This window comes from Thrips palmi, unplaced genomic scaffold, assembly GCF_012932325.1.
Source record: "Thrips palmi isolate BJ-2018 unplaced genomic scaffold, TpBJ-2018v1 HiC_scaffold_10, whole genome shotgun sequence".
Lineage (NCBI taxonomy): Eukaryota > Metazoa > Arthropoda > Insecta > Thysanoptera > Thripidae > Thrips > Thrips palmi.
This window is the reverse complement of record NW_023144621.1, coordinates 17,684,170-17,699,543: the sequence shown is the minus strand read 5'-3', so window position 1 is coordinate 17,699,543 and position 15,374 is coordinate 17,684,170. Positions and strand designations below refer to the sequence as shown.

General features: G+C 50.7%; 1 protein-coding gene across 6 annotated transcripts in view; it reads right to left on the bottom strand.

Moving 5' to 3' along the window:
- The window catches only part of LOC117654551 (zinc finger and SCAN domain-containing protein 10), a 154,844-nt gene that overhangs the window by 7,479 nt on the left and 131,991 nt on the right, over positions 1 to 15,374 (bottom strand). For 2 of the 6 annotated variants that reach the window (XM_034401263.1, XM_034401262.1), the window contains 2 exons: positions 9,600 to 11,052; positions 9,427 to 9,525 (listed from right to left, as the gene is read on the bottom strand). In XM_034401263.1, coding sequence (XP_034257154.1) covers positions 9,427 to 9,525; positions 9,600 to 11,036 — 1,536 coding nt within the window. In that variant the 5' untranslated portion in view covers positions 11,037 to 11,052. Of the gene's footprint in view, positions 1 to 138; positions 7,509 to 9,426; positions 9,526 to 9,599; positions 11,053 to 13,191; positions 13,773 to 14,215; positions 14,335 to 14,493; positions 14,586 to 15,374 lie in introns of those variants that run through there. The other 4 variants (XM_034401265.1, XM_034401264.1, XM_034401260.1 and 1 more) reach the window with 4 other exon arrangements.

Here is a 15,374-nt window from a genome sequence, read left to right as displayed (position 1 = left end):
ACGCCGAGGCCAACGCGGCAACTAGTGGCCGTGGATGTCAACGTCATCGCGCTAACAGGGCACACGACGGGAGAGGCGTGTGTATCTGTCAGCACGCAGCACTCAAGGAACGGACGCGCCAAATAAAATATGCTGTGATATCGTTTCCAATTTTACGGTTAAGCTTTATTCATTACAAACAGAAGATAATGATACATGCTTTGTAATAAATAAAAAAAATAAAGGGAAATATTTCCTAGTGACTTTTTAAGTAATGTACAATTAGCAAAAGCCAACACAAAATAAGTGCGACCGAAGTGGCTGCACAATATAAATAAGAGGAACGACAGGGAATGAGCCGGCGGCCCAATGTTCACATCTCGTGTTCTTCTGTCATGCATTTGTACCAACATGTCATGATCACTCAACTGTACACTATTTCCGTGTGATGAATAAATTACGTGAAATTTACAAGCATTTAATCACAGACTCAACACAGATTTTATCTGTAGATACAAACATTGTCCTAAGAAAAAAAAAGACAAATAATTATACAGCGTAAAATAAAACACAAACGCCTTCCACAAGATCTCTACATTACAACAATCACTTGCATAACTGTCTCCCCGGAGAGAGGAAAAAAAAAACAATTGTAATTACAACCACACAAACACGTCACACCATGCCAACAAACATAGTGCCAGGCAAGACACAGCCAACCAATAATCAAAAATAAACATCACAACTATTTTACATATCAGCATGTACGTAAAATGCTTTAAAACAACGCAAACCAAGGTACTGGGATTGCCAAGTACCTCCCCTTTACCTTAAAATCAACACAGAAGAAACAAAATGAAAACCTCTACGATAATGAAGAATTGCGATTACAAGGTTTCAAAGCTTGTTTACATTCTTTGGTTAATGTAACCGCACATCGGTGGTACGTCTCAGTTAAACTGCAATAAAGTGGCACGATTCAGTTTGCGTTATTTCAAGGCAGCAATTTTCAGCCATGCATCCTGATTAATGTGGAATGAGTTTCTCTATCAAAAAAGAATTGTTCCAAACGTAATTACCGTTCAAAACAATTGTACACACACACACATGTCAACCGAACAATACGATTTGGATCACAATATACCGGACAGTTCCTCCAACTAAATCATAAAAATCAAATTTTCGATATGTCTATAGGTCTGTATTCACTACTGATAAGAAGCTTTGGTATCCAAAAGTCTTTGTGTTTTTTCATACACAAAATAAACACTGATAACGACAACAACGTAACTCTTTCTACAGACTTGGAAAATCTGAGAGGAATATATATATAAAATCTGCAGCTTTTTCCCTTTGATATAATGAGCCTCAGGGCATTGCTCTGTTGTATCCACAAAACTCGAAGTTTAATAACAATACCGGCGTAACAGGAAAGCCCCACGGGGCTCCAACAGAGCACGTCGAAAACCGAATAGGATAGGATAGTAGCACAGCTCTGCCATTCAGCGAGCTTCGTTTCATACGTGCCACCTTCTATATTCTACATCGGCAATCAGTGCGTCTTTGGTGGTTAGTGATTTCAAAATTTTCAGGGGTTGGTTAGAACTACTCTGTTACAATTAAACAAAAGTTGAACGAAAAGCACATCGGTCAACAAAGATATATTTTAACAAGAATCAAATGGCGAGTTGCGGCTGCTTACCCTGTTACAATTTGATAACAACACGAGCACAGCCCGTCTGCAAGTGTACCTCGAAACAGTGCCTGAAAGGTACTGCAATTTGAGCTTTGTTTCTGAAAAATTTAATGATGCTACTCATTTTAAAAATAATCCAGTGATAAAGACACTTCGTAATTTTCAGAAGGAGACGCAAACTACCTTATTTCTCTGACTATTTATTTGTGAAATCAAAATTAATCTTTGGTCCCTTGATATGTATTGTACATGCTCAATAACCAATTTTATGCAAGAACATGAGGTAACACTTGAAACAGAAAGCGCGTTTACGTTTGATTCTCATGATAGATGAGAACCCTGTCTGACAAAACTTTGAAGCAAGCACGCAGTTGTAAAATATAGGTCAACTCATTACAGAACATTCTTTCAAAAGGAGTCAGGAAGCATGCCACTCATCGAACCAACGCACAATGGGAAAGACAAGTTTGGCACCTATGGCCCTGAAGTGTGGGTATTATTAGTGAATGCATTAAACATAAAAACAGCTGACAATTTTGAAATCTTTGCAACTGACCGCAACCACTGACACCAGGCAAATAATTTAGTTCACAGTACGAGGCGTACCGCATCATGGTCAAAAAATTGATTCAGCTTAAATCTAACCGGTCTTTTTAGACGTCAATTAACAGCAATTACAGCAATCTAACAGACATTTTCACATTAACAACGGAACGGAATGTCTAACTACAGTTCTCTAACACATACTGTCGACAATAACATGGTAACAACAGATTTCAAAACAAATAATATAAGCTAACAAGATTTCTTTTAACGTTTTCATCGTTATAACAGTTAAGCAGCTACAAAAATACTCTGTCTCACCATACATAACGAAACAACATCTAACGAGATAATGCGCGTAGTAAGTGGCGCGAATATTTTACAGCAAAACATCAGTGGATCTTCAAAAATAGAATTACATTTCATATGAACGAATACAATGTATTGTAACAGTTATTGCTTCTGGTTAAGGAGTGATGTAAGGTTGATAATTTGTAGTGCATACTGTTCGATTAGCAAAAGTGCCTGTCAGCTTTAGCAAAAGTATAATGTTATCATTAGTCCCTACAAACACTAAAAAAACCTGTACAACAGAGGGAATCCTAGACACAAAACTTTCCCAGTGGGGCACACGCTTCATCTTTCACAACCAATGAGATATGTCTGCATCAAGTAAGGATATACATGCAAAGGCTGCCGGACACAAAAAATTCCATTGATTTGAGTAGATAATTTAATAACCGCGTTCCGAAACGCACGAGTGCAGATTGCTGTTTGAGAGGATTAAAGGAAACTAGAAACAGCGGAACTTAAGCCCTGATGTCAAATCCAGATTGTGACATAAAGTCGTAAATTTAATATCGATGGACTTTGAGGGACTGAACGGAACCCCCAGTTAATTTCAAAAACAAAACAACGGACAGACCTTAAGCTACTTTAATCTCAATAAGTGTGCGGACTGGCGTGTGAGTGATTTTTATGGTGAAGTGTGGCAAAAAAAGAAAAATAATCAGACCTCCGCGCTAAGTTGTACTTGGTTTTGTCCGCTCAGAGCGGCGTTTGCAAAGTACTAACCACAAAACTATTAGTAGTATCACATTCCACTCGAGCTTCTCCATCCGCGCTCTGCCCACCACCCTATCGCCCCTAATACTGTTAACAAAAAATCTCTACAACAGAAAAAAATAAATAAGAACGAACCCAGATAGGACAGGTAATGGGAACCTCTATCACAAGTGAGTACGATGAGGAACACCTCCTACAGTAGGACCATGCACTAATGTTGAACACAAGTAAAGAATTGATAATCATCATAAAAGTATGGGGGAACAACCAATTTAATTGGTTGAAGCTACAGAGAAACTCAATTATGAAGTAGAACGATTAACTTGAGATGTTACTTCTGCCGAGTGCGTAAGTAATTGTAACACTGAAAAATCGTGTTGCGGCATAAGCGCATGGTCCCTAACATTGGCATTATTACTTACAGATGCACACACCTGTGAAGCGTAGTGCATATGTCACATAATGCATGCATTCCATTCAATGTCTGGGCTAATTAGGCTGTTTGAAGCAAACTAGCCTCAATTAGCATAATTTTTGTACCGACATTACTTAAACAACAATTAGATCTCAAGGCATCCAAGTGAATGCATCTCAGTCATGCAATTTAATGCGAAATCATTGCAAAACATATAAATACGACAGTCAACCTTTGACATGTCAAACATGAGATTGTCAATGGCGCGTTTTTTAACCGAGCGCCACAGAAGAAAATTTAATGAACGACACAATGTACAAAATATGTTTTCTAAAACAAGTTGCACTGTACCGTATTTACCCTTTAACAAGATACAAAAAGTTGGTCATACTTTTGGTAAACTACAAGACTTTTAGTGAGCAACATGAGAATAATAAAACAAAGAAGAAAGGGGCGATAAACTACCTCTTTTTTTTTTTGGGGGGGGGGGGCTTTAAGCGGCGTTAAAGCTTCCATACAATATATGTAGATTAACCAGCATGAGAAACAATGATTGCGTCGCATGCTGATTTAGTTACCTACGAACAACAATTGACCCAAAGGTCACACTGAAATGAGGAGAGGAATCTACACGTCCGGTGATCTTGAAACTGAGTAAATACGGTAAGAACTGAAATGCCTTTGACACGCACATCACTAAATCAACGCTCATTCTCTTTGCACTCTTTCAATTGAAACTAATCAAATATCGTATTTACAGAAAAATTAAATATGTATAAACATTATCACATAAAGCACTACTGGGTCTCTCTCCATTCACATTGTGAATACTAAACAACGCGGTCTCGCTACGATCCAGTGATTCACTTGGTTGAAAGCAGCCTATATGGTGGGATCTTATCAAGCTCTAGTTTTCGGGCCACATGTGTACAAACTATTATTGGGTAAGACGAATATGCCAAAATACATTACCTACAAAGTTTCCTTCTATATTTGTTTCAAACATACAAACCTAAACCAATACATAACCACGCATAAAGATGAATGTGTGTTTATTTTTATGAATGTTTTAAAATCCTTCGTATAAATATTCTATATCTCAGTTGAGGACTAGATACCTTCGAAATGATGCAGCTCTTTTGCTGTATTGTACACACAACCTGCTCGTGAGCTAATCACCGCCGCTAGCACAAATCGTAACATATCCTAACGTTTTGTTAAAGCACTCGAGAAGATGAAAAGCGAGTTTGTTTTTCATCACATCAGTCTTTTGAGACAACCGTCAGCTTCGTCGACCCGCGCTCTGAAGCATGAGTCATGTGTCCCATCCAGTCTTAATGAATAGTCATCATAATGACACTCCCATAGAGGTGATGATACCTGAACATTACACTAGCCTCTCGTAGCAACAGCGGGGGAATAGTGTCCCGATTCGCAAGGAACAATCCCAAAAGCCAACGATATGAGAACGTGACATGACACGTGAGTTCAACCAAGTCGTATACGGTCAATAAGATATTAAGATTTCTCGAAATAGGGATTGCAGTGTAAATCGATGCATTATTACACGTGTGCCATTGATTTGGGACAGTCTAAAGTTGAGGTATCGTTTTGGAAACTAAGGAGATTCCAGTTTTCTTACTAACTCGAACATCTTAAATATTGACGCTCCCTTGTAAATAACCCGCCATACTTCGTGATGATTGATACACTGTTTCGAGCAGCAGATGGCTTTAGTACGCCTAAAACGCTCCCTTGGTAAACAACAAAACACACCTCTCAACATACGTCCACAACAAAACATTCGATTCTAATTTACGAATCCAAGATTTTCGTTTAGTCAGGCGCCAGCTTTAGCGTCGTCTACATGTTAAAAAACAACTGCAAGGCATACAAAACTACCAAACTAGTTTTAAATGCTGCTTATAAATATTCCAACTATCAGTACTGCATTTCTCCTACACCCTACTTACACATTGGGTTTAATATATGTATTGACATTCAACCGTATATGGTTTCTATAAAGTGTAAGAACCCTGGTTCCTATCATATTAGTTTATCAAAACTACTAAAGCCTCATATTGTGATCAATATCTTTTAAAAACATTCATCCATGTAATATATAAATAATTTTTCCTATGCCACAAGTAAACCTAACGAACATTGCTAATATTATATAGGTTATCCATCCTTTGGCGAAAGACAGAATATTGTGATTGCTACGTTGAGCTCTGATTACAAAAACGAACAGTTTCTTGTAGGTGTATGTATATAAAATACAATTTTATGGCCTTTGAATGATTCTTAACATTTTCGAAAAGAGAAACAAAAGATTTCCGCCACGCGGATTTATCATCATTCACAGACAATACTAAGTGTATTTATTGCTGAATTGGTTCCAGGCAAGCTGGTCTAGGTGCAAACAAAGGGGGTAGAGGGGTGTGGGTGGTTTTAAGTCGCAGTGAGTATAATATTGGAGCTCAGCCAGGGACACGATTTAACAGTGCCATTCTCTAACTGTCTGTTTACACAGCGTCCTCAGAACAGTCCCTTAACTTAGCTTGGTTACCGGGGAAACTACAGGCTACTCGTGGCTCTTAGTCTATGCAGCAGCATGCACGGTTATTGTAAAAATTGCCTTTGTTTCCATTTTTGATGAGGGAAATGTGTAAGAACTGAGAATACGGTTTTGCACAGATAAAAGAAACGAATAGCGATTGAACCTACCCCCTCTCTCCCCAACAACTTGTCCTTGTAACAAAATTTTCCGATATGTAGCTATCGCCGAGCCCAAGGGCAACGGTGCAAATCAACATTGGCAGAAACTTTCATCGGTGCATGGAAGCTGCGACGAACACGTTACAAAAAAAAATTCAATTTCCATAAGGGAATCCAAAGAAAAGTAACTCTGTAGCACTTAGTGCTACACTATAAACATCTTTAAAAATATTCTATCACATTTGTCCTTAATTTTTCTACTAGAAGCTCCATCGCCCCAGGGTCATAAACAGCTGGAACAGTATGAAGGCCGTAACCAACAAAACTGTCCAAAAAAAAACTGTCTCAACATCCACTCTCTTTCTCACACACACAGTGACACACTTTCACGCACACATGCAGGCACACACACACTGACACACTGGAACGGGCGCACTCCAGTCCCTATTGAGGCTGTGCTTGCGCCTCCTCCGCCGCGTCCACGGGGCTGCCGGGCGATGACAGGAATTTGCGGACGTACTTGGGGTAGTGCGTCTTCTCGTGGGCCTTGAGGATGGTGGACCGCGAGAACGTCTTCCCGCAGAGCGTGCACCGGAAGGGCCGCTCGCCCGTGTGCACGCGGCAGTGGTCCTTCATGTGGTGGCGCAGCTTGAAAGCCTTGCCGCAGTACTCGCACTTGAAGGGCCGGTCGCCCGTGTGCGCGGGGAGGTGGGTGATGAGGGAGCCCACGTCGGGAAACGACTTGCCGCAGAACTTGCAAAGCACGGCGTTGGGCGCGGAGGCGTCCAGCTCCATGATGGGACCGTCGTGGTAGTGCGACACGCTGGCCAGGTGGTTCTCGATCAGGTTGAGAGGCTCCAGCGACGGCGGCAGCAGCCCCAGCCCGGCGCCCAGGCCGGGCGGACCCTGCATGGCCAGCTGCTCGCGGAACTTTAGCGTCTCCAGACTGTGCGAGAGGATGTGCCGCGTCAGCTTGCTCTGGTGGGGAAACGTGGCGCCGCAGTACGAGCACAGGAAGGGCCGGGGCGGCGACGAAGAGCGGTCCGGGCCCTCCCCACTCCCACCCCCTCGTCCCCCCAGGCCCTGGCTCTCCTGCAACCAAAAACAAAAAGAACATCAACTTCTTTTTCTTTTTACTATTTTACGGTGAATATTATGTTATGGTGATTAATGACTCTTGTCTTATAGGCGTAACGTTTCCTCTCTTTTTGGTGCAGCTACATTTGGTTTGTCACAAAGCAACAAGGAATCTTGCGACCAACAGTGGAGGTCAGACCATATCTCTTTCCAATCATATCTCAAGTGCAAAGAAAAAGTGAGGGGTTTCCAAAATATCGCCCCCTGAGCGAGTAGAGTTCTAAAAAAAAGGCATTAAGAAGTTGACGTTCATTTTGTTTTTGGCAGCAGAGGCGGGGAGGTTTGCTTTGGTTACAGGAAGCTCTCCTACGACCCCGCCCCATTCCCGCGCTCTCAAATCTCTCAATCTTCTGCGTTAATTTAGATTACATAGCTATGAACCATGAATCAAAAGAAAAAAACTAACAAGAGAAAGATAAATGTAAGAGCCAAGAGAGAGAAAGAGAAAGAAAGGATAAAATAATTTAAATAAATATTAAACAATCAACGGCCAAAAAAATGAAGGTCAACTTCTTGAAAAAAAGCAAGACAGATTAATTTTCCAAGAAGAACATGCGTGCAATCACATATACATCCACTCATACGTCCACTGGAATCAACATGCATTTAGTTCTCCAGCGGTCATCACCTCTCGGAAAAATAATTGGATCGCAATTTGAATTTATGTTTATGGATATTGGAATGGCTGCACTTCTGTGTCCGTTCTAGAAGAATCCACTTTTCGCAGGTCAACTACTGGACGACGGCGGGTACTTTATTCTCATTTTTGTATTGATGGTAGGTCTACTTTTCTAGGCGGTCAAAGGGGCATGGGAGGCCTACGCACGGGCGCTACCCCATTTATTTGGCATCATGCCAGTCAGTTCATTCAGTTTGTATCATCATTGACTCTTGTCAAGGAGGCGTGGTCTTATGAAATGGCGTTTTGAGTGGTCTGTGCTCCGAGGCAGCTTAGATTTAGTTTGATCTTTCTACTTATAGAAATGTGGTAAAGCTAGTGGCAATTAAAATGCAAATAGCAAAATCTATGAAAATAATAAATGAGCATTCAAGCGACTAAAAGTAACAATATACTGTATAAAAATTATGGCTCTCTTGTAAATAAGCTCGTAAACTAAGACTCAAAAAATTAATAGAAAATATAAAAATAATAGTTACAATAATAACAGTAACGTATTAATCGTTCATGCAAATGTAAATGTAAACATGCAATATACGATACACAACAGAATTAAGGATGTGTCGTTAGGTAGCCGAGGGTGGGGGAGGACTGAGGGATCACAGTTAAGGAGACACTCAACGTGTTTGTGCGGGGTAGTGTTAACCTCGGCACTATTCAAGCAAGACGTCCGGCAACTATCCCGGCCTGGGATGGCTAATGCATGCTGTTCCGTTCTTATCGAACGTTTAGAACAAGGAAAAACTGTGTGTACAATTAGAAATCGGAGGACTATTTTTATTCAGAAATGCTAATTTGCATGGCACTAGGATCTAGGTCTTGGTTATTTACCTGTAGGTCATCTATGGGTAATAATTAACCATAATGGTCACTTCAACTAATTTTCGGGAAATCTAAAGTATTGACAAGATACATATTTGTGCTGACGCTACTTCTACGCCTCGCTTTCTATCACATTATTCGCTACGGGTGCTGCCCGCCCTTGACCCCGCCCGCCTTGCCAAGTAGCCGCCACAAACCCGGTCACGTCAAAGGGAAACTCGGTAGATTGAAGCAAAATCAAAGAATGAACCTACGGAAGGGTGTTTCTGTGTGTGCTTCGTGAAAAAAAGTTGGTCCTTTCTTTAGACAGGGTCTTTCCGACGGCTGCCGTATGTAGGCTGCGTTGTAATCGAAATGTAGAAAAGAACTTACCGAGTCCGGTGGGTGCCGACTGTAGTCTGAAGGGCTCTCGCTGGTCCTGCTTTTGTCGTCGCGGTCCCCTCTGTCCCACTCCACTTCCTTCTTCAGCGACTGCAAACGAGAAAAACGGTCAACTCTGCAAAACCGACACGACACTCAGTATTCGAACCTGCCACTCCACTCACCAGAGGCACTTGCTGCACAGGCGGCAGGCCGGACGGTCCTGGAAGGGGGCTCCCAGTGAGGGCGAGGGGCGTGCCCAGGGGCGTACCCAGGGGCGTACCCAGAGGCGTGCCGAGGGGCGTTCCCAGAGGGGAGGTGAGCCGGCTGCTGGCGGACGAGCAGGGCGGCTGGACTAGTGAGATGGGTGAGGAGGGCAGCCCGCAGACGCCTGGCGGGCAGCCTGAGCAGCCCGCCAGCTGGATGCCGTTGTTGTTGTTATTATTGTTGCCGCTGCTGTTGCTCGGGTTGCTCAGATTGGTCGCCATGGTCATGTCGTTGGGCTCCCCGCTGCAGGTGCTGAGCGGCGAGCTGGGCATCATGTCCGCCTCGTCGGCCGAGCAGTCGGCGTCGCCCTGCCCGCCAGGGTCGGGGTCCTCGCCGTCCGGACTCGAGTCGACGCGGTGGCTGATGCGGTGGTGCGCCAAAGACATGCGCTTGCTGGGCGGCCCCGAGAGGCCCGACGACGGCGAGAGGCTCCGGCTGTGCGACGGCGGCCGCGGTGGCGGCGGCAGGCTGGGGGCGGACAGCGGCGGCGAGTCCGGACTGCTGTTGAGCAGCCGCGAGTGGTGGTGGGTGAGGGGCAGCGGTAGCTGCATGGGGTGCCCCAGCAGCGGCATGCCGTGGTGCAGCCCCAGCCCCAGCAGCTCGCCGGGCTCCAAGAGGCTGACGCCGTTGGCCGAGCGAAGCGGCCCCGGCGATGAGGTGGACGGGCTGTGCCTGTGCCTTTGTACTAAACTCTGTGGATGCCGCTGCGTCGTCTCTTCTTCCTTCTTCACCTCGAGCCGCGTCTCGTTCAACTCCCTGTCTTGCTGTTCACTCCGATCCCGTCTCCGGTCCTTGTCACCATGATCCCGATCCCGCTCCCGTTCCCGGTCCCGCTCCTGCTCCCTGTTTTGGTCTCTGTCTTTATCCTCCCGGCTCCTCTGTTCCCTGTCCTGCTCCTTCTCCTTGTCACGATCCCGGTCGCGATCCCTGTCTCTGTCCCGCTCCCGCGACTCACGGTCCCGGTCGTCACCGTCCTTGTCCGCGCCCAGGTTGGTCATCTCGGCCAGACCCTTCACTTTGAGGCTCTCGGCCGTCTTGAGCAGCGCGGACAGACGGCAGTACTCTACATTCACCTCCCCCTTGTACATGAACTCGACCAGTGTCCGCAACTCTCGGAAGCACACGTCCTTGAGGATGACGATGGGGTGGCGCGCGGGGTGCGCGACGAAGAGCGTCTGGAAGTAGGACGAGCAGGCGGACAGCACCACCTTGTGGGCGCGGATCGAGTGGCCCTCCTCAGCGCAGGCGAGCGTCACGTCCACAAGCGAGCCGTCTTCCAGGAGTTGACTGAACACGCCCAGCAGGTTGCTCTGATGATTGTTCCACCTGAGGCAGTAGTGCTCCCCACTGCCCATGTCTGGTCTTCTCACCCTGCAACAGGACAAACAGAATCATCAGCACTAGCAAGTTGCGTCAGAGTCGAAGGGTCCCAGGGTCAGCAGCGCGGCCAGCTTGCTCAAAATTGCAAGATAAAAAGAAAAAGAAGGAAAATACAATGAACGTGGCCAGCAAACTGCCGAACTCGGAAACCTTTGACTCAATGCGAGCGGGGTGGCCTTTTTCCGGTTGAAATGCCTCGGATCGTCCAATCCATTCCATCGACCCGCGTCGTGGCATCGCAGACCAAGTCGCGGAGTTGATTGGCTTATTGAGCGGCAAATAACTAGCGTTGCGTGCTTTCACACTTTTTGCTTCCCGAGGATTAAGAATCGAGCGGCGTCGCGCTACGAGGCGCTGCCGTCTGCACCGCTGCTAGTGCGTCGGTCAATTATTCACGGCGACCCCGTTGCCGTCGTGCCGAGCTCGTCAATAAGTGCATCAGCATCGACTGGGTCCGGGAGTCACTTTGTCGAACTTGGGATCGGCTACGGGGTGCGCCGAGAAGCCCCCGTGTCTCCTGGCCAAGGCCGCCTGCCCGCCGGCCGGGCCGCAGGGCGCCTGGCGGGGTAGGCCACCCGGACGCAGCCGCGTCGCCGGGACAGCCTACCGCGGAGGATGCACGGCTGGAGCCGGCGGGGCGCGACTAGCTAGGCGCGACTAGGCGACGCGCGGAGGAAGTTTCCGACGCCACCGCTCTGCAGACTGATTGTGTCTCTCTCGTACTCGGCGGCTCTCTGTATGTGTGCGAGAGAGACCGGAATCGGTCTACTGTCAGTCATTCCCAACAGCGGTTCGCCGCTCTCTCGGACCTTTCAAACGCTCCACAAACGAGAGAGACAGAGCGACGTCCGCGGACACCACAGCCTGTCAAGGCACTGGAAGCACAAGGGCGCACCGGGCGCACCAGGGCCAGCGCGCGTGTCGCTGCGTGTCGCGGAGCTTCATCAGTGCGTTATCCGTCCACGAGTCGCCGGCCGAGCCGCCGCACCAATTTGGCCGTGGTGCGCGGGGCGGTGCGGGGCGGCGCGGGGCTGCGCGTGCCGAGCTGCAGCGTTTACACGCACGCACCGCCTCGGCCACCTTGGCGTCTAGGGCTCGCGGACAAAGATACGCGGCGGGAGGGAAAAGGGATTTCCTCGGCGGTTCGCGACTTGCAGCGCAGCGCCGCGAGGGGCGGTGGGGGGCAGTGGGGGCGGAGAGGGGGCGGCGCGCCCGTGGGCACTACTGTACAGCCCGGCACGCACGCGCGCACGCAGGCGGCGGGAAAACTGCGTCCAATCCGGTGACCTGCAGCACACTCGAAAAAATAAAAAGAATCGCCTGATGAAATACCAATAAATAACGAAACGCGGCTCTGTTTTGATGATCGATAAGCGAACGCCGCGACACGGCACGGCAGGGCACGCCACGGCCCGCGCAGCACACGCAAATTAACTCTTTGCACGAATGCGCCGCGCGGGCACGCACGCACGCACGCACGCACGCACGCACGCACGCCCACCCGCACGCACGCTACACGTTCGCAAACGACCGCACGCAACCTCTCGCTTCGTACACACACAGACACACGCGCACACATACAGACACACACGCGCGCACGCGTAGACCGTACAGAACAACACACGCAGCAGACTGGCACGCACGCACCCACACACTCACAGGCACTCGCGAGAGCGCACACACAGTCGCACACACGCACGACTTCATGTCTTCCGCTCGGCAAACAGTCGTGCCGTGCCTGGCCGTGCCGCGTCGTTACGTTTCGGCGAACTCCGCTCCGCGCTCCGCCAACGCGACGTCGCCGTCGGCTCGCCGTCACACCGAGCAAAGACACACACGTGCCCGAATGCGTGCGACCGCCGCGTCCTTGCACTCGCCTCGCGACAGCGCGCCGTCCGCCCGCCCGCCCATCCCTCGCGCACGCACTGTCTCATTTACTGCTCGCTCTGGCAGGGCCGCGCAGGGCCGCTGGGCCCTCTCTCAGGCCTGTGCCGCGCGGGCGGCGGGCGGGGCACGCAGGGCGCGCCAGATAGACACGCAGACAGACAACCAGGCCGTTTGCTGTTGCTGTGCGAATGCCGGCGGGCCGCGGGGCTCGGCGCGGGGAGCGCGGGGCCAGGCCTAACTCACTGCGCGCGGCGCGGCCCGCTGGCTCCCGAATCAGACGCATCCCGACTAGACTCCTTCGATCGTCGCATCGTCGTATCGTCCGCGAACACTTCCTGCAATGCGCCTTCGGGCCTTCGGGCTTTCGGGCTTTCGGGAAGGCCCTTGAGCGGCCTGCCGGGCGGGGGCGTGTCCCGGCCCCATGCCCTTCTCTTCTCCCCTTCCTACCCGCCGAAAGTACAGTACCGAACAAGCAGGCCCCTCACGTAGCTTCCCGGGCGGCCGGCACTGTACAGGCGCGCACACTCACACACTCGCTGTCCCTCCCTCCTCGCACCGGGCTTATCACACTGCCCTCTAATTCTTGCTGTTTGGCCTCCGTCACCTGGAGCAGGCCGCACTCACACACACACACACTTGTCACTGTCACTTGCATCACTTTGGAACGTCACTTGGCACAGTCACTTGGAAGCACTCGGCGACACTTTTTGCACTGACACTTGTCGCGGTGTGGCGCGTCGCTGAGTTGACCCAGTGCTTCGTCCATCAGCTGATTCGTTTAAGTGTGCTCGCGGACTTCCCTGCCGCGCTGCCGCCTCGCTGACGAGCCGAGCAGCGGCCGGCCGAGTCCAGCCGGGCCGAGCACGGCGCTTTGACAAGTGCGGCGCCGAGCCGATGGCAGGGACCGCGGGGGCCGCGGGGGGCCGGCACGTGCAAGCGACGCATCGCACACACACTGGCGAGGCACGGCACTTGGCGACACAGACACGTGGCGCGCACACCCACACACGTGCACTCAGTGACCTTGACCATGCCGCTATCACACACTGCCGGACGCAAGGCCGGCCGTCGTACGAGCGCCAGCACGGCCGGCTCGGCCGGTACGGCTCGGCCGGTACGACGGGGAAGTGCGCGCCGCCCCCGCGAGATGTCGAGGGTGGTCAGGGTGCGGGGCGGGCGGCGAGGCGCGGTGCGGCGAGAGGGCGGGGCGGGCCGCCACGGCGAGGGCGAGGCGCGGCGCGACGTACGCAATCCAAGACTCATTTACCTTCCTTCATGAAATAGAATAGAGGCTCTCCCTCAGCGACAGCACACAGCACAGGGCGTCCGGCCCCCAGTGACGTTGCCGGCCGACTGAGCCTTGCCGCCTTGCCGCCTTGCCGCCCCGGCACAGCCGTGGGCACCAGCACGGCGGAGCGCGGAGCGAGCGCAGCGTGTGGCCCAGGCAGCCAGGCCCAGGCGCGGCCCTCGGCTCGGCTCGGCTCGCCTCGGCTCGACTCGATTCGGCCCGCGCGGCGCGGCACGGCGCGGCGCGGCTCCGCTCACCAGTAAAGCAGTCAGTTGATAGTCGCGGACCCCGAGTCAAGATGACGCCCGTGCGGTCGCCGCGAGGGTGCGTGGACTTGTGAGGACGTCTTGTAAAATCACCTCCCCATTTTAGATGAACGCAGAAAATCGTTACGCGCCGTCAAACCGGATTTTAGACGCGACAACCGCCGCAGTCGCTCGCTCGACTCGCGCGGTGGCCGTCGCGGCCGTGGTGGGGGGAGCGGCGGGTGGCGGTGGGGACGCCGGGAGCGAATCGTGAGCCGTGGTGGGGGAGGCGCGGTGGCCGTAGAGGCGCGGTGCCGGCGGTGCCGCGCGGTGCGTCCGGGCGGGTGGAGGGGGCGGGGGCGAGATGCAGGATGAGGCCTAGGATGCAGCAGGACAACACGCGACGCGGAGGCCGCCCGCCGCCCGCTTTCGCACGCAACGCGGCAACGCGAAGCAACGCGATGCACAGAGGATGCCGAACGAATTGCCGAGCAGCGGAGCACGCTTTTCGGCGGGAGGCACCCCCACGCCACGCCGTGCCACGGCCACGGCGCGCCACGCCGGCGGCGCGCTCACGTCGCGTCGTCTGCTTCAGGCCGCGGCGGCGCTCCCCTCCAGCCACCTCCTGCGTCTCGTCGCGGCGGGCGGCTAAGTCCTGGCGGCGCGGACTTGACGTCCTGCGACGGTGGCGACAACTCCAACGGAGACTAATTGGCGTTCCCGTGGAAGTCGATGCCAACTTTAGAGGGGGCCCGATGCATTCATCCCGACAAACCAGCCAGCCAGCGGCTCGGCGCGCGCGGACAGCAGGGCGCCTTCACAAAGTCCTGCACAAAAGTTGGGGCGAGGCGGGCGGGCTGGCGGGCTCTATTTTTGTCTGCTGCGCCGGGTAT